Raw genomic sequence first — 19009 nt, forward strand, 5'->3', positions numbered from 1 at the left:
AGATTGTTCCATCAGGATCTGGCTCAGGAAGGAGACTCCTGGCTTGGCCACCGCCTCGGGAAAATCCCTTCTTCCATGCCTCACTTTGTCCACCTGTCAAATAGGCAGATTCAGTATCTTTATCAACCCTCCTGGCCCTATGCTAAAAAAGAGGCTTGGTATGTTTTGTTTTTTTCTTGGGTGAATGCTTATCTTCAAAGTGCAGTGCTTTGATTAGAGACACAGGAAGACAATAGCAGTAGCAACTGATTGGCTTAATTACAATAGTTGAGAAGAGCTTGGCAGGGAGACAGGACCTGGGGGCCTGGGCTGCTTATTTCCCAAAGCTCCAAGAGTTTCTAATCCTCCCCAGGAAGCTGGGACCTCAACTCTCCTGCACTCTCTTGGGTGCACCCAAGTCAGAAAATACAAAAAAGCCTCAATGGCAGTTACTAAATCACATAGGTGGATTATATCAACTTGGGAAAGGGCTATTTCCATCCTGCTGGTGGCAGGACTCAAGTTATTGATAGAAAGTGATGGCCAGGGGAGTAATTCCTTCTAACAGCTCAGTAATTCCTTCTAACAGGAGAGTGAGGAGGCGCAGGCAGGCTCTGGGGAGACCAGCCCTTCCTGACGGCAGCTTCCAGGAGGCCGAGATACCCCCAGCACAGCTGCTGAGCTCAGGTGAGTCAGATGGGAAGGGTGAGGGGTGGGCATGTCCTGCGTCTAGCTTTTCAGCACAGTCAGAAGGTGGAGGGGTCAGGGGCCTTCCTCCACGACTGCGGTTGGGCTCCAGGGGTAAGTGCTGGCCCTGGACTGCACCCCCCGCCCTGGACCTGAGGAGCTAGGGCACCCCCAGCCCATTCCCCACTGCAGCCGTGACCCTCATCTCTGAGTCACCCTTTGATGAGGTTCCGATTCCTGTCTGCACCCCGTTATTAACTGGACTATTCCTTCCACAACTGCGTACTCCTATCCCCCCGCTCTGAGAAAACTGTGAGGGCAGCAGTGGGAAGCGTGGGCACTCTGCTGCAGGCCCAGCCGTGACTTAAACTTAAATCACTTCCCTACCGCAGACTCCCGTGAGCAGCCAAAAACCCCTGTGCCCCTCACACACCCCGCAGACCAGGGCTGAGCTGGGGGGACGCAGGGACAGACCCAGCCTCTCCCTCCAGGGCTCCCATGGGGGCTGCTATGGAAACTCACAAACTTCTAATACTTCTTTGAACACAAGTAATTGCATGCTTGTTGCACACACATTAGGAAGCACAGACGAGCAGAAGAGAATTAAAAATTGCCCGTGATTCCACCCGGAGATGATCATCGTTTTATGCCTTCACTCCATGTATTCAGCTATTTGTCATCAGCTATTCACACTTGTTAGTACACTGTGGGCATCTTTCAGGTCAGAAGAGCCATTTCCACATCATTTTCTTTAATGACAGCCCAGTGTGTGAGATGGTCATTTCACCAATTTTTTCACGGTAGTGCCATCGGGGCTGCTTCCGGTATCATGATTAATGCTGCCAGGAACATCTTCCATCCATTTAGCAATATTTCCCCCGACTGCTCAGCTACAGGCACCCTCTGGGTACTGGGCTTACAGCCACTGACAAAACAGAGGCCTGTGCAGACACATCTCTGGGCATATTCTTTTTTTTTTTTTTCTTCTTTTTTTTTTTTTCTTCTTTTTTTTTTTATAACATCTTTATTGGAGTAGAATTGCTTTACAATGGTGTGTTAGTTTCTGCTGTATAACAAAGTGAACCAGCTATACATATACATATGTTCCCATATCTCTTCCCTCTTGCGTATCCCTTCCTCCCTCCCACCCTCCCTATCCCACCCCTCTAGGTGGTCACAAATCACCAAGCTGATATCCCTGTGCTATGCGGCTGCTTCCCACTAGCTATCGATTTTACATTTGGTAGTGTCTGTATGTCCATGCCACTCTCTCACTTCATCTCTGGGCATATTCCTGATAGTTCTTTCAGCTGATGACTGGATGGGACATTGCTGGGCACAGCTTTGCTGGGATTCACTCTCCCAAAGGATTGTGCCCATCTCAGTGGCCCCTCAGAGAGCCGCTCTGGACAAAGCCCTGTGGCCTCTGTGCTCCAGAATGACCTGGCACGGGCGCAGGCATGACCCGAGGAAACAGAGCAGGCCCCAGAGGGAGCTGGGGGAGGAGCTTGGTTCCTGGGCCCGGCTGGTCTTGCCGCACTCTGGGCCAGACCTTCACGGGGTGGTTGTTTTCCCAGGCCCCAGATTTGACGGCTGCGTCTGGGCGCAGGATGTAATAGTTGAAATTGGGTCATCCTAGATAACCCAGAGGTACTGAGGTGCCTTCCCCACCCAGCTCCGGAGGCAGCCCTCCCAGGAGCATCTGGGGAGGGAAGAGGGCGCCCAGGCTCCCACCCCAGGCCGCTGGGAGCGGGTCCGGACCAGGCCCTGCCCCCCACCCCCCAAACCCCACCCCCAGCCCAGGCCTCCGCCCCTGCCCCGGCCGCGCTCCGGGCGGGTGCCCAGGTAGCCCAAACCTGTCGGGCCGGTTTCGAGAGCAGCGGGACGGAGGCTGGTGAAGGATGCACGGCCTGCCCCGTGCGCGGCCCGCACTCTCGGCCGCCTGAGCCCCGTCCGCCCGGCCCGCAGCCCACCGGCCGACCCCATGGTGCGTGCGCCCGGCCTCCTGGCGGCCCTGCTGGGCCTGGGGCTGGCCCTGGCCCTGGCCCTGCGGCGGGCGGGCGCGGCGGACTGCGGGGCCCTCGGCCCGGCGGAGCGCCTGGCGTTCGCCCCGGCGGCCAAGACCCGCTGGCTGGCCCCTCGCGTCCGCGCGCCGGGGCCCCTGGACCCCCTCTACGGCACCGTGCGCCGCTTCCTCTCCGTGGTGCAGCTCAACCCCCTCCCCGCCGGTGAGTACGCCCCTCCCCCGGGCGGGCCTCGGCGGGTATTGGGTCCCCACTCTGCACCCTAATCTCCTCTCCACCGAGGGGCGCACCTACCGTCGGCAGGCACTTGGAGGGCAGGGTCCCCAGCACTCCCCAGCCCCATCTTCCTCCCCAGAAGGCCCGGGCACCCAGGGCATCACCTTCCTGTGTGACCTTGGACAAGCCCCTTTTCCTCTCTGAGCCGCGGTTTCTCTGTCCTAAGGTAGAGGAAGTTACAGTCGAAGTTCTCCAAGAGCTGGTTGAGCTTTTTCTCTGGGTCTGGTGGCGCCGTGGTGGTTGTGAGGACCGGGAGGGGCGGCAGGACAGCTCCCAGCCTGTCCCCTGCCTCTTAGGGGAAGGGCTGCTGCTAGGCCAGGCCCCTTCTCTGCTTTTAACCGGGCTGCCGGCTTCCCCGCTGCAGGGCCTACCTGGGGGGCCCAGGAGGAGGGGTGAGCCAGGCCTCCCTGCAGACACAGCCTCCTGTAGCCCGGCTGAGGCACAAGGGCTCCGGGCTGTGGTGACACTGCCTTCTCCGAGGGTGCCGAGGTGGTGGGAGGACCCCCTTCGGAGAGCCCACCTTTGCCTGGCAGCGGGGGTGGACACAGGGGCAGGGCAGTCGCCGCCCCCAGACCCAGCTTGACTCTTTTCCTAGAGCTGATAAAGGCCTTGCTGAATGAGCCATCCTCCGTGAAGGCGGATGAGGTGAGCAGTGGGGGCGCTGCCGGGTGAGCACGAGGGGCCGAAGAAGGAGAAGGGCCTCCTGGGCTCAGCCCACCTTGCTGGGTGTGCCCCAGGGTGGGGTTTCTGGCATCCCTTCCCCTTTTCCGTGAGCACTGCAGTCCGCGGACCTGATTTCTAACCACGGCTCTGCCCTTCAGCGGCTGTGGGGTTTGCAGGGAGCCCTCGCCTCCCTGGACTTCAGTTCCCTTGTTTGTAGGATGGTAAATAACACTGAGGACACGGTGCCCCTCGCAAGAGTTAAAGGAGATGCGAGATGTGTGCATAGTGGCCCCGCCGCCCCGCCCCCGAGTGTGCCTCCCTCCCCTCGGGTTTCCCTCTGGAGTCAGGCGGGAGGGGGCTGGGATGGGAGGGTCAGGACAGTCCCTCATGCCTTGCTGCCCTGCCCAGGTGGTGCGGTATGAGGCAGGCTACGTGGTGTGTGCCGTGATCACCGGCCTCTACCTCCTGGTGGTACCCACCGCTGGGCTCTGCTTCTGTTGCTGCCGCTGCCGCCGGCGCTGTGGGGGCCGAGTGAAGATGGAGCACAAGACAATGGCCTGCGAGCGAGGCACCCTCGTGGCCTTCCTGCTGCTGACCACCCTCGTGCTGCTGTGAGGGGCTCCCAGCTCAGGCGGGAGGCGTGGGCCGAAGCCCAAGGTGCCCACGGGCATCCAGCCAGCCCCTTCCTCTTCCCCCATCCCTGCAGGATCGGTGTGGTCACTGCCTTTGTCACCAACCAGCGCACGCATGAGCAGATGGGCCCCAGTGCCAAGGCCCTGCCGGAGACTCTGCTCAGCCTCCGGGGCCTGGTCTCCGATGTCCCCCAGGTGAGCACCAAGTAACCCCGCACATGCCCCCATGAGCGCCAGCCATGGGCGGGACAGAGCAGGGTAGGTCCTGCAAATTCGTGCATAGCCTGCGAATTAGAGAGGGTGCCCCTTCCAGCACGCACCTGACTGCCCCCTGCTGGAGAGTCAGTGTAATCCATGACAGCACCCATGGTATTCTCAGGACGGAGGCCCAGTTGTGGCGGGTAGTGGGGGAATAAGGGCTGGGGAAGGGACGGGAGCCGGGGCGTCCAGTGACAGGAAAGAGCAGCCTCACGGCCCTGTGTTTGCCTAGGAGCTGCAGGCCGTGGCACAGCAGTTTTCCCTTCCTCAGGAGCAAGTCTTGGAGGAACTGGATGGTGAGGGTTCCAGCTCAGGCCTGCCTTGGGGAGGCCTCTCATCCCCTCATCCCGGGCTCCACCTGGGCACACCCTCGCAGAGGCGGGGATAGGGTCCAGCTGGGGAGCACGGCGGCCACTCTGCCGCAAGACCACCCTCCGGAACCCAGGGGTGGAGGATGGTTGGGTGGGGAGGCCCCTAGTCTCCTGGGGGCCAGCCCTGCAGACTGCCCTGTGCTCTCCAGGTGTCAGCAGGAGCATTGGGAACGCGATCCACACCCAGCTCGAGAGCACCGTGTATGAGGTCCTGGCCTCCGTGCTCAGCCTGGGCCAGGGTGAGTGTCGCTGGGGGGCAGGCCCCGCCCTCGCCCAGCCCTGCATTTCTTACACTAAGTCAGCGGTCCCCACCCCTGACTTTCTCACGGCTTTATCCTAGGATCCCTTCTGGCACCTTTGCCCACTCCTGGCTTAACGTGCCCCAGGGCAGCTTCCATTATAACTACAGAGATCAAGGACCACCAGTCCCTTGGGTTTGGGAGGGAAAGATGTTCTGCCTCCTGCAAGGTCTCCGAGGATGCTGCAGCAGTGGAGACCACTCAGTCCAAATGTGGGTCTCGCAGCCCTGCAGGTCTCCGTGGACCAGCTCCGAGCCCTGAACGCCACCTCCGCGGAACTTCAGGAGGGGCAGCAGGCCCTGGCGCCAGCTGTCCAGGGGCACCGGGAGCGCCTCCTGGCCCTGCTGCAGGAGCCCGGCTGCCGGGGCTGTGCAGAGGCCCTGGACAGAGCCCACGCCTTGGAGCTGGGAGCCGACTTCAGCCAGGTGCAGGCCCAGGACTGAGGCCTCTTGGGGCGAAAGGGGCTGCTCTGCCCGTGGCTCCAGGGATCCCTGGGCAGCCTCTGTTCCGGGTGTTTCCTGAAGCGGACTCCTGATCCCTTTCCCTGGGCTGCCCCTCCCCTCTCCACGCACCCAGGGTTAATGATGGTCATCCTGGCAGTGGGGTGAGAGCTTCCCTGGGCCACGCGCTGTGCCGTGAGCCTCGTGTGACTTCGCTTCTTGAGTTCTCACTGTCACCCAGGGCCTTCGGGGCTGTGGTGGTCCCCATCTTGCACACGAGGACACTGAGTATTCAGAGGCCTCTGCCCCCATCCTTCCCCAAGGACCCCTCCCAGGCCTCTCCGCGGACTTTGTCATAACAACCCCCTCAAACCATTTCAGGTGCCCTCTGTGGATGACGCCCTGCATCGGCTGAAAGGTGTCCCGGAGGCCAACTTCTCCAGCATGGTCCAGGAGGTGAGTGCCTGCCCCAGTCTACCCGACTTCTTCGCAACCTGGCTGGGAACTCAAATGTGAGGGGCTTCAGTTTTTCTCTTTTGGGGTGGGAACCCAGTTGAACCTAACACTTGGGTCACATCAGGGCCTCACCTACCACATGGCACCCTGGGCTGGAGGCTCGCGATGCTGGTCCTTGTGTGCACGGGGTCTGGTGGGGGAGGCAGGCCTGGAGCTCAGAAGGAAGAGCTAGTACCCTCAGGGGGTGGGGTCTGGGGATGGCCAAGGAGCAAGCACGCAAGCGGAGCCCCAGACGACAGGCGGGCTCTCCTGGGTGGAGACGGGCTGTGGGGGAAGGTGCAGCATGAGTCAGCACCTGTGACCTGGGGCCTGGAAAATGCCGGGGTTGGGGAAACGGTGAGTCAGTCGTGCTGGGTAACTAGAGCAGAATGTTCCAGGAGGAGGGAAGTGGGGCCTGAGGCTGGAAGAATAGACTGGAGCTGGACTTTAGGGAAATAGACCTGGCGGTCCTGTGCAGAGCGGCTGGGAGAGATAAGAGGATGGCTAGGGGTCTACTGCAATAGTCTAAGCAAGAGGGGTGGGGACAGAAAGGAGCAATGTTTGGGGGAATTGAGTCAGGCTAGGCCGAGGGAGGGGAGAAGAAGGCATTGACCAAGAGAGCAAAGGGAAGCCTGTTTCTTGATTTCCTGGGCTGGGAGCACCGAGGGGGGATGCTCTCCCACTGGACCTGGTGATGTAGGGGTCCCCCAAGCTAGGACACCCGGGCGGAGAGCAGGAGGCACAGCTGCATTTGGTTCCGGCAGGAGAACAGTACCTTCAACGCCCTCCCGGCTCTGGCTGCCTTGCAGACGGCCGAAGTGATCAGAGGTGAGGCCCTGCCCGGGGGCCAGGCTGGCTGCCTAGGATGCCCCCCAACCCACCCCTACCAACGAGGCTTGTTGAGAGAGGGGTGGGGTAGTGGGGTGGGGGAGGTGAAGGCTGTCCTCTTGGCGGGGCCTGGACAGAGAGTAAACTATCTCTGTGCGTCTCAGATGTTCTTTCTGTCCATCCGTCTCCTCCCTGGGCCCCTGGGGGTCTTCCCCATCCCATAAGCCCCTGCTGCTTTGGGCAGAGCTGAAGAAGGTGGTGGCCCAGCAGCCTAGAGAGCTGAGGACACTGGTCGAAGCATTCCCAGGCTGGGAGGCGGCTGCTCGCTGGAGCCAAGTACTGGAGGAGATGGAACAGAGCAGCCGCCCCTACCTGAAGGAGGTGCAGAGATACGAGAAATACAGGTGCCTGGGAACCCGTGGGGGCGGGTGGGATGGGCAGCTCAGCTCCTCAGCCACCCTGGAACCAATTTCCAGCCCTCATCAACCCTCCTTATACTAAGTTTCCGCCTCCATTTAAGCCAAGACCCCTCACTCGTTGGGCCTCCGTGTCCCCACCTTGGCTGTGTGCCCTGGGGATCTGAGCCTGGGGACCCTATAGGAAGTCACACTTCTGAAGCCTCAGCCTTGGGGTAGTGGCCCCACCCAGCCCTAGGTCCTCCACCAGCCCCTCCTGTGCCCACTACTGCCCTTTCCGTGACGTCCCACCTTCTCTGTGGCAGGTGGATTGTGGGCTGCGTGCTGTGCTCTGTGGTCCTGCTTGTGGTGGTCTGTAACCTGCTGGGCCTCAACCTGGGCATCTGGGGGCTCTGTAACAGGGAAGACCCCAGCCACTCGGAAGCCAAGGGCGAGGCTGGAGCCCGCTTCCTCATGGTGTAAGAAGGGCTGGGGAGAGGGGGAGGGTCTCTCCCCCCCGCCCCCGGGCTGGCAGATTCCTCTCATGCCCGTGGGCAGCGTCTGGTGTAGCTGCAGAAGCGAGTCCTGGGGATCAAGAGACTGAGCTCTGGTCTGGCTCTGGGCTGACTTGCTGGGTGGCCCTGGGCAAATTATAACCCAGCTGGGCCTCAGTGTCCTCGTTTGTATAAAAGGGCTGGCCTAGAGCAGGAATGCAAATAAGAAGCACTTCCCCTTCCCACGCCAGTGGCAACTTTAATAATTAATGGGCACCTTTTCTCTCTGAGCCCAGATACAGCCTCAGAATCCTGCTTAACCCAGTGTCCAGGCAGCACTACCATTAGGAGGTGGCACCAGAGCTAGAATCTGTTTGCCAGCCCTGAACTAGATAGTCTCTAAGGCCAGGGCTGCCACATTCACTTGTGCAGGAGGGTCACTGTATAAAGGTGCCTGGCCAAAGGGGTGAGCGAAATCCAGCCCATGTTTCACTCTCCAAGCCTCAAATCCTGGCATGGGGCCATGCCTGTCTCACAAAGAAGCCTTGGTCAGTGGCACAGGTCCTATTCAGATGCTGTAGGTCGCTGCCTCTGCTGGTGGGTCATGGCTGGCCATGCCAGGTGGCCCTGTTGAGGCTGAGCTCTGGAGCTGGTCACCTCCATGTATCCTCGGCCCAGCGGCCGGCAGCCCTGGCTCTTTGAGCAAAACAGCTGCGCTCTCCTCTAGGCTGCCAGGGCCAGCCAGGGCACCAGCGGTAGAGTGGGGAGGGGGGAGGAGGAGGTGGGGGCAGTGAGCAGTTCTGAGTCCTCTCTCCTGCCCTGGAGGCTCAGTCCTCCAGCTCCCCTCCCCGAAGGGCTCTGCCCCGGGGCTGACTCACTGACCACGCTGGCCCCGGGATGGAGATGGGGATGGGGATGGAGGGCATGGTCCAGGGCATCCTTCCTCCTGTCTCAACCCTGTTCCTCCGCCTTCCCCAGGGGTGTGGGCTTCAGCTTCCTCTTCGCTGCGCCCCTCATCCTCCTTGTCTTCGCCACCTTCCTGGTGGGTGGCAACGTGCAGACCCTGGTGTGCCGGAGCTGGGAGAGCGGGGAGCTATATGAGGTGGGCCTGCCCTGCTCTGGGGCCCAGAGGGACGTAGAGAGAGATGTGGGCAGAGCAGGAGGTTTAGAAGGAAGCAGGAGCCCGAGGGGTTAAAAGGGAGAGAGAGACAGGAGGAATGATGGAGACGGCTAAGGAAAGAGATGGAAAACCACCAGTGAGAGAAAAGAGCCAGTGAGTCCCCGGAAGGCTGCCCAGGCCCCAGGCAGCGACCTCGAAGGATGGCACCCAGACCTGAGCCCCTCTGCCCTCCTAACACTGAGTCTGGGAATTGGGGATCCTTGTTCCCTATCACATTGAGCAGGTGAGCCGAGATGCTGGCCTGGATCCTCTGCTGAAGACCAGGCCGGCCACCCTCCTGGAGATTCATGGGGAGGGTCCCTGCCAGGATTTAGGGCCCAGGAGTGATCTGAGTTAGAGGCAGGTGTGGGCTGGAGTCACAGGGTTGTGGTCTCTGCTGTGCCAGGGCGGCGTGGGACTAGGCCCTGGGAAGCTGGGTGGCCTTGCCCGCCACTCCCCGCTCCAGGCCCGTTCCTCTGTGCCCCATCCCCAGTTTGCAGACACCCCGGGGAACTTGCCGTCATCCATGAACTTGTCCCAACTTCTGGGCCTGAAGAAGAACCTCAGCGTCCTCCTGGCCTATCAGTGAGCGGGAAGCCTGGGCTGGGGGACGGGGTGTGAGGAGGCGCTGAGGTGGTCATCCCATTAGGATGACATCAGCCCCCACCTGCCCTCCCTCCTCTCATCTCTGATGCCTGTCGTTCCTCCCCAGGCAGTGCAAGCAAGGGGCTGCGCTCTGGACGGTCCTGCAGCTCAATGACTCCTATGACCTGGAGAAGCACCTGGATATCAGCCAGGTGAGAGAAACTTCTGGAACACAGTGGGGACCCCTCCTGCAGATCCCCCCTCTTCTGGTCTTGCCTTGCTGGAGGGACCATCTCCTTGAACCCGAGAAGTCTGCAAGAGCAGTTGAGGCGCCTCAGGGGCAGAGGACCCAGGTGCAAGCTCAGGACCTGGCCCAGGGCTAGAGCCCAGGAGAGTGTGTGGGTGAGTGCGTGAATGCCTGGAGGCTCTGACCAGGTCTCAGCACTGTGCTCCCGGAAGAACCGGACACAGGTGCGGCTGAGGCCGGACGGGGCGGTGACGGTGAGTGAGAGGACTAGGCTGTGTGTCCTGACTGAGGACAGGCGTTGGTGTGGCTGCTCCAGCTGGGAGCGGGGAGGTTGGCGGGGGTGTGTGACAGTGAAAACCATGGTGATGCAGTTGGGTACCACTGGAGGAGGGCTCCCCACAGCCTGTTCCCTAACCACTGGGCTTTGCCAGAACTTGGTATGTAGAACTGGAGAACTTTACTCACACTGGCAAGAGACAGTTCTAGAACAAAGAAAAGGAGGTGCTCCTTCATGAGAGGAGACGTACTTTGAGAATGTGGTTCTCCTGAGGGTGCACAGAAGCTGTAAAACACCCCCTCCTTTCCTCTCTTCATGCCTAAATGAGGTGGGAGGAGAGCTGCCTTGGCTCCCAGGGCCCCCCGGGAGCCCTTCCCAAGCATATCCTGGGAAAACAACATTTCTCCCACCTGCTTCTCCCCCCACCCCTCCTAAACTGCTAACTCCTGATTCTGCCTTCTTTCCAGAAACCTTCCAACTCCTCTTGAACCCACCACCTGCTCCTAGTCTGCAGGGTAGCTTAGCCAAGTGGTCCAGATTTCAGTCCCAACTCCATGCCTTAAACTACAGCCTGCGTCAGTTTCCTTAATACCGTAGCCGTCTCCTCTTTCAGCGTCTCTAATCAGAGGAGAGGTCCACTGAGCAGGCACTGTCCTGGTGCAAGGCCACAGGGTGAAGGCTGGCCACGGAGGGCTGCAGCAGGGGGCCTGAGCAGAGGGGAGGCCCTGTGCTCTGCTGGCTGAAAGGGGAGGGCTTTCAGCCCTGCTCCAGGGAAGGGAGGGGTCCAGGTCACAGAAGAGTCTGGACAGATAGGGCTTCAGGTCCAGAGGGACTGGGCAGTCCTTGGGGGCCATCTGGCAACAAACCAAATGTGACCTTAGGAGAACTTGTCCTCGAAGGAGATAATAGTGAGCTGATGATGCAGAGATAATTTAAGACAAGGTGTGCTTTGCCGGGCACCAGGAGGACTCTGCCCGCCTTGAGACATCTCCTTTACCTGTGTGTTACTGGTGCCTGAAATGCTGCTCTGAGACCCCTGCCTCTGAGAGGATGGGCCTTTTCTCCCCCTGGGGAAGGCACTGTGGGGGATGGCGAGAGGTGAGCTGAGCGGGGCTCCATCCTCTGACGTTCTTCCCTGTCTTCAGCCTCTCACCTGTGAAACACTGGGGCTGAATTCCATGCCCTTTAAATCTCTCCCAGCAATGGTTGGAAAATGTCGAGTCCCTTTTTAAACTGTGCTCTGTCTTAGAAATGTGATTGTGTCTATTCACTCACTCATTTTTACACATTCAACAAATTTGTACGGCACCCACCACGTATGAGCCTCTGCTCTAGATGCTGAGGGTTTGGTACAGAGTGGGCAGATGAGGTGCCATTCTCATGGAGCTGATGGCAGTAAACTAGTACTCAGATAAGTAAATAGCACACAGGTGCTGTGAAGACCTTAACACAAGGTGACGTGGTAAAGATGGGCCGGGTAAGCTATTTTTCTTCTGGGTGGCCTGGGAAGGTCTGTGCTGCTGTCCGGTAGCCAGATAGGTGCTGGAGGAGAGCTGGGTCTTGCTGGGGGTAAGGTGGAGTTGCGGATGGGTGGGGAGCAGAGGCCTGCTGGGAGCCTGTGTGGGGCTGGGAGTGTCCAGGGTAGGGGCCCTGGATACCCAGAAGGAGGGCCCTGAGGGCCTGCTGACCCCTCACCTAGGATAGCAGCTCTGGGGTCCTGGCTCAGCCACTGAGCACGGCCCCACCCTGCTCCCTCCCTCCCAGTACACTGCCAAGCTGCAGCAGGAGTTGCAGAAACTCAAAGTGGACGTGAAGAATCTGGACCTGCTGAGCCCAGCAGCCCACCAGGACCTGGAGGCCCTGCAGAGCAGTGGGCTCGAGAGCATCCACTACCCAGGCTTCCTTGTTGAGGTCAGCAGTGGGCACCTCAGGCCAGACCACGGCAGAGCAGAGGGGCCCGCAGAGGAGCTGGGGGTCGGGGAGCTGTCTCACCTTGTCTTGGCCCTCCACCGTCCCTGGACTCCTCCACGTGTCCCTGGGGCCTCTTCTGCTGGGGGTGTCTCCAGACCATGTGCCCCAGGTGCCAGCCCCTGGGCTGGGCGGGAATGAGTGTGTCTCCACCCAACAGCGTGTGTTGCTGTCCATGGTCCTGAACCCACTGCTGTGACGAATGCTGGTGGGACGTCACCTCTCCGTTGGGTTACACCAGAGGGTGCCTCATTTTTTTTTCTTTCCTAATGGAAAATGTCTCATATGTTTCACAATTTCAGGTCAAACCCACTGTGACTGATGTGTCACAATAGACTTAGCTGGTGTGGGTGCTTTTGAAAAGACTGGGAATTCTGGGGCTGGGGGAGCCGGGGTTCATCCCATCTTGGCCTCTCCTGTCCGTCTCCAGATTCAGAAGCCTGTGGTGAACATCAGCGTGGAGAAGCTGGCCCAGGAGCTGGAGAGACTGTCCCAGACCCAAGTGAGAAGGGAGCAGAGACCCCACTTGGCAGGCCGGAGCCAGAGGCCTGGGAGGGGGGATGGGGTGGGAGTGCCTGGATTGGGGAGGGGACTGAGGGCCCCTGCCACCGAGGGCTGAGACTCTGGACCCCCGGCTGGGATGAAGGGTTCTGTAGCATCTGTTCTGGCTCAAGCTCTACTACCAACTGGCTGTGTGGCCTTGGGCAAATCATTCCGCATCTCTGGGCCTCAGCGTCTTCATGTCTAAAGTGGATTATCACCCACCTCAGATCAGATGACGTCAGATGTGGTCTGACATCGCAGAGCTGGGCAAGCATTGCTAGGTGCACACCGCTTGTGGAATTTGCTGGGACAGGTGCTGTGAGGACAGCCCGATGGATCAGATATCATGACAGTTGCCTCTAGAAGCTTAAAATGTACTGGAAAAAGTAGCACTTTGTATTTATAAATATAGGGAGTTTAAAAAGTTCTCTTCAAGACATCTCATAGACACCCCTCCCCTACCCCCCACGATGCGCAGAGCAAGCTAGGGCCGGACTTGGAACTTGGGCTCAGGCCCCCAAACCCAGATCTGGCCAAGGAACTTAAGGATGTCTCAGTTTTCTGCCTCTGAGCCCAACCTCCGATTCCAGCACTTTCCACATCCCTCCATTATGTCTGGTCGAACAGTTTGGTGAAGGACGTGTCGGCAAAGGCTGTCTCGGCCCGGGCAGAGTGCCATTCTGATCTGTCTCCCCTCAGGGCAATACTGTGCTGGGGCAGCAGCTGCAGAAGGAGGTCCAGGGGCTCAGAAACCTCCATCAGGAGAAGCTCCTCCTCCAGCAGAGCCTTGCGGTAAGTCTGGAGGCTCAGGGAGTCTGGGACCTGGAGAGGAGATGCAGGGAGGGGGCAAGGAAGAGGAGAGGGATGCTGGGAACACTCCCTCCTACCAGTTCCTTCCCCTGACCAGCCCTGCTCTCTTTTTCACAGGCTAAGCTCAACCTCAGTGTCCATGCCCTGGCATCCTCTGCCCCACTTCTCCAGGTGGCTGCTGGGGATGGATGGGGAGGGGGGGTGGGTGGTGGAGCAGGTGGGCACCAGAGGGAGGAAGAATGTGCGGGCCCAGCTGGCTTGGGACCTCGCCTGCTCTGCCTGGTCCCCCTGGAAGTTGAGGGTGGGGTGGGAAGGGTGGGTGGGCAGATCCTTGAGGACCACCATATTTGGCCTCTGTCCTTAGGGCCTAACACCGCCCACCCCAAGGTGAGTACGTTGTGTGTCGTACGTTGAGTTAATGAATGGATGAGTGCATGAGTGGCTGTTCCCTGACTGAGCCCCTCTCCTCTCCCCCAGCTGGAGACCTCAGATGTCCTGGACAGAGTCACTCACCTGAAAGGAGAGCTGCCTACCTGGGCCACCCATATCCTGAAGAATGTGAGTGGGAGGATGGGGCAGTGGTGGGGGGGCGGCTTCAGAGTCAGAGGTGAGTTGAAGGGTTCAGGCTCACAGGGCTCTCACCCCAGGATTGCCCAGCCCTGCCCCCTCACCGTGGCTCCCAGGAAAGCCAGCTCGGCCTGTCCTGATGGTGCCAGGCATGCAGGGCAGGGCTGCTGGCCCTGGGACTCCGACCAGTCCAGGGCTCCTCTCTTTCCTGCAGGAAAGTGAGTGTTTCCTGACCCGGGAGATGGGCTACTTCTCCCAGTACATGGCCTGGGTGAGAGAGGAGGTGAGTGGGGGGCTCAGACCCTCCTGGCCTCAGGCAAGCTTCCAGTGGTACCAGCTGTTCAACCTCCTCTGCCCCCCGAGAGCCCCTGGGGGTGCCCTAGGCCTTCAGGATTGAACCCAAACTCCCAAACCTGGCATCTGGCTGGCTGGGTTCTGCCCATCCCCCAACCTCTGCCATAGCCCTTCTCTGAGGCCTGAGCGTGGACCGGGCTGGCTGTGCCTCTCTAGGACATGCCGTCCACACCTGGCCCCCCTGCCCTTCCTCGTGCTGGTCCCCTCGCCTAGCCTGTCTGAGGCCCACCCTGCCCTCGAAGTCCACCTCCTCCTGCGGACCCTTGCTGATCACAGCCTCTGTGGGCTGTCTCCCACCCACACTGGACGGGCAGGGGTCTCGCTTAACCCTGAGTGTGTCTGAACATGCGTGTGCGAGTATGTGTGTGTGCAAGTATGTACGTGTGTGCAGTGCATTGTGTGTGTGTGCACACGTGTCGCCTCCCAGTGAGAGTGTGACTTAGAGAACAGCTCTGGGCACACAGTAGGGGCTTAACCCAGGCTGGTGAACGGGGTGGGAAGGGCAGGAGGTGAGCGATGAGCTGATGGCAGTGTGTCCTCCCCTCTCTGTGTTGCCACATCCGTGTGTCTGTGTACAGCTGTGCAGTGGCTCCCCGCTGTGTCCCTGGGCCTGTCTGTGTCCCCGTCAGCCTCCGTCTGAGCACCTGTGGGTCTGTGTGTGTCTGCATGTACCTGCCTCACGTTGACACCACAGGTGACTCAGCGCATCGCCACCTGCCAGCCCCTCTCCGGAGCCCTGGACAACGGCCGTGTGATCCTGTGTGACATGGTAGCTGACCCCTGGGTGAGTGCCCCCCAGCCCATCAGGGCTCGTGGACGTGGAGGCCCCCATGGGAGGGGCAGCATGAGCGGGGCCCTGCCCCGGGCCTACACCCCCGTCCTTCCCCTCAGCTCTGAGAATGCGTCCCCGTGCCCCACACTGAGTCAGCGGGGGGACTGGGGGTGCAGAGCGGGGTGGGAAAACGCCAGTGCCCAGGCACGGTGCGCTGACCTCGCCGCCTCTGCTGCAGAACGCCTTCTGGTTCTGCCTGGGCTGGTGCACCTTCCTCCTGATTCCCAGCGTCATCTTTGCTGTCAAGACCTCCAAATACTTCCGTCCCATCCGGAAGCGCCTCAGGTGAGGAGGCTGCCAGGCCTGTGGGGTGCCGCAGGGGCCCAGGAAGGAGCCCTTCCAGCTGCTGGGCCCGGCCCCTGCTGCACCCCCTCTTGAGACCTGCAGGCAGGGGAGGCTTACGCCCAACCCTGAAGAGTCACACAATCTGAGGTGCTCCAGGGCCAGAAAGTTCTTCCATGTGTCTGCCCCGAATCCTTCTTGCTGCAGCACATCCACCAGACCTAGCTTTGGGGCACTCCTGCTACCCCTGAAGAGCTTCTGAGGCAGGAGATTCCGGGCTCTGGGCTTGTTCCTGTGTCGGGGCTCAGGGTCTGGCCTGGGGGCCTCACTCCCTCGTTCCCTGCGATGCTGTAGCTCCGCCAGCTCTGAGGAGACTCAGCTCTTCCACATCCCGCGGGTCACCTCCCTGAAGCTGTAGGACCCCAGTGAGTGAGCTTCCCCCCGCTTAATTCCTTGGTGCCCAAGGGTGGGGCTGAGAGGGGAAGGGAAGGGTTTGGGATCCGGGGTCTCCAGGCCCCAGGAGGGCAGGAGGGTTCTGGGACTTGGCTGGGACTGATAGGCCTGAGCTCAGCTCCCCCTCCCTCCCCCTCCCCCTCCCCTGTTTGTTCTTAATCCACAGCAGGGATATGGCCGCAAGGTGATGCATGGGGCTGCCTGCCTTCCCTGCCGACTTGGCCTGGACCAGAGGATTGCTGTCGCTTTTGCCACCAGAGCCCAGGCTGGCATCCAGGCCTGGATTGCCCCCCAATTCCAGTTCCCTGAGCCCATCTTGCTACTCCCTTTGCACCCCTTTCTGCTCACGACCCCTTCATTCACACTCAAAAACACACTTACCTTCTGTTGGATCTCAGAGCCAACAGGTTCCTCCAGGTGTGTCTCCCTCACCCTCCTTGCCGCAAGATATTAGCTCCAGGACGGGCCTGTTCTCCGCCTAGTGGAGCCTCCTCAGCCCCTTGGGTAGGACAGAGGCCCTGCCCAGCCCCACTCTGTCCCATCTGCCCCCCACCATGCCTCCCACACCTCTCCAAGCTCCTTGCCCCTTTTCCTCCTCTCCTCTGACCTCCCACTTGCCCCACTTCACTCTGTCCCCTCCCCAGCCCTCACTTCCTCCCCCAAGGGAAGCCCTTTCCCCCCTTTGTCCCCTCTTTACCTTTTGCCACTACCTGTCGGCCACAGGGACCCCTCCTGCCCAACCACACTAATCAGGTAAAGCCACCAAGCAGGCCACGGGCCACCATGGCCTGGGCCTGGGCCGGCTGCAGGCTCTGCCTCGTGGCCCCTGAGCCCTCCACTGCTCAGGGGGCAGGACCCTCCACAGACCCCGGCCTGGATGTCTGGCCCCCAGGGGATGTGGGAGGCCCGTGTGAAGGCTGAGCCCCCCGTCTGCACCTTGGGCTGGAAGTCACACTGCTGTCCCGCGGCTCCTCTCTGAGCACTGACTCCCTAAGGAGGGACCTGGGATGTGGGCTGGAGCGGGGGCTCCCCCTCGGCTCCCCGGAAGGTAGCCTCTTCGACAGTCGCCACCCAGCTTTCCCAGGAGAGATCTGGTGGCCACAAGAGGATTTTGCACTGTGGCCCTTCTTCGATCCTATGCCCGTGACTGGGCATCACCCCTGGTCCATCCCTGTGCCCTCCCTGCGTGCTGGACCCTGAGTTCCAGAAATGAGGAAGAGGAGGGGAGAGAAGAAGAGGTGGACAGCACCTCGGATCCATTAAAGTGTTCTCACTTGGCTAAGTCTTGGCCTTGGATCTTTCAGCTCTCCCAGGCTAGGGCCCTGGATGTGGTTGGTGCTTAGTGAGTGTTTGTGGAGAGGAGAATCCAAGGCCTCCTCTGACCACAGGCATCCAGGGGTCACCCCAGCAATCAGCAGGTGGGGAGTGGGGCCCACACTGGGAGCAGGCAGACCTGGGTTCACACCTGGCTCTAACGTTTGGTAACCAGGGCACCTTGAACATGGTCCGTGGGTCCCCTAGACCTCAGTTTTTCCACCTATAAAATGGGGAAAATAGTCATAGCCGCCTCCTAGGGTTGTGAATAATGTGACAATGTGTGGGAATGCCTTGGCAGGGGCCTGGCACAAAACAAATACTCAAATGCTGCTTTTTTTTTTTTTTTTTTTTTTTTTGCCATGACTTCTCTGGGCCAGGGGCAGAGCTGGGTCTGGGCAGATTCAAGCGAAGAGGGAGATGGGTCCCTGTTCAAAGGAGCAAAGCCCTTCAAGATTAGAGTCTGCTGAGTTTCAGAGGGTGTCTATGTTTAGTTGCATCTTACAAACCAGCAACAAATTTGCTACTAGAAATTGGGATGGTGCCTACACAATGTATTGTCACTATTGCAAGCACACTCTCAGACCAGCATCCTTGAATGTAGCACAATTGCCTCTTTTGGGCTTTTCCCAGAGGATTCTTGGCTTGCTTTTCATCTGTTGCCCTGTGTGGGAAACTGTAGCACCCTGCATTTTAAGAATGAGATTGATGGGATAAAAACAGAACTAGAAAATGATTAAAAAATCATTTCTAGTTCTCTATCAAAATTGCCTATCTTTTATGTATTTGAGCAAACTCAGTATAGTTATTTTAAAGTTCAATAACTCCCTAATATGGAGCCTCTGTGAGTCTGTTTCCAGTGTCTGTTGTTTCTCTTGGTTTTTGTTAGTATTGTCTCGTCTCCTCGCATACTTGGCAAAAATTGAGTGCCACACATTTTCTATGAAAACCTGTAGAAATAATTTGAGGCACAGAATGAAATCTCCTTGCGCCATGAGGATTATGTTTACCTCGGGCAGATGCCTTGGGATCCTGCAAACCAGGTTGTTTTACTTTACTTTCAGGGACTGAGATGATTTGCAGTCCCTTGGAGCACTGGTCTATTTCTCGTTCATTCATATTCTGGGGGTGAAACCCTCTGGGGTCCCAACCCAAAGCATGAAAGATTTGCCGGGTACCCCCTGCTCTTGGTGGGCCTACTTTTGACCTCCTTAGTCCCAGAGGCTGTTAACAGCTCTGCCCAGCACCTTTGCAGTATCTTCTGGGATCAGCAGACCCCCTAGGGAGAAAGTAACCCCAGCTGCCAGCACACATCTCTGGGTTTCCTTCTCTTCCCAGATCTTGGCCCTGTGATTTTTTTACTGCCTTGTTTGCTCCCTGATACCCCTGAATCAAACTTTAAAAAATATATTTTTTGAGTGGCTTTTAGTTGTCCTCAGTTGGGAATTTAGTCCAAATTACCTAGTCCAGCATGATCAGAAGTTAATAGTCCTAAAAAAATTAACTGATTTTCCCCCTGTGAATTGGAAAAGGCTGCCACTCATTGAATTTAGTATCCAGAAACCTTGGCCTAGGGCATTGCACATGGACTTTTCAAAGGAGCTCAGTTCAGAGCATCAATGTGGGCTCTGGTAACCTGGGGGTGGGGTGGCACTCAGCAGGTGACAGACAGAAATAGCCACAGAGAGAAGTATATTACATACTTTCCCAGTTGTAAAATGCTGGGATCCTACAATGCTCATCCTACTTTATGTGAGAAACAAAGCCCCTTCGAGGT

The 19009-nt window shown here is 59.0% G+C and overlaps 1 protein-coding gene across 1 annotated transcript; it reads left to right on the top strand.

Moving 5' to 3' along the window:
* Nucleotides 1-2650: 2650 nt before the first annotated feature.
* Nucleotides 2651-16675, top strand: PROM2 (prominin 2). The gene is made up of 24 exons (XM_068564412.1): nucleotides 2651-2894; nucleotides 3562-3611; nucleotides 4038-4240; nucleotides 4336-4456; nucleotides 4752-4815; nucleotides 5040-5129; nucleotides 5415-5614; nucleotides 6011-6085; nucleotides 6889-6952; nucleotides 7197-7356; nucleotides 7674-7826; nucleotides 8820-8943; nucleotides 9494-9585; nucleotides 9713-9797; nucleotides 11874-12020; nucleotides 12508-12579; nucleotides 13320-13412; nucleotides 13548-13601; nucleotides 13908-13988; nucleotides 14212-14280; nucleotides 15046-15135; nucleotides 15362-15468; nucleotides 15820-15890; nucleotides 16085-16675. The coding sequence occupies exons 1-23, from the start codon at nucleotides 2651-2653 to the stop codon at nucleotides 15881-15883; spliced, it is 2502 nt and encodes an 833-aa protein (XP_068420513.1). The 3' UTR covers nucleotides 15884-15890; nucleotides 16085-16675.
* The last annotated feature ends 2334 nt before the right edge of the window (nucleotides 16676-19009 follow it).

The sequence above is a fragment of the Eschrichtius robustus genome, chromosome 15 (assembly GCF_028021215.1).
Source record: "Eschrichtius robustus isolate mEscRob2 chromosome 15, mEscRob2.pri, whole genome shotgun sequence".
Lineage (NCBI taxonomy): Eukaryota > Metazoa > Chordata > Mammalia > Artiodactyla > Eschrichtiidae > Eschrichtius > Eschrichtius robustus.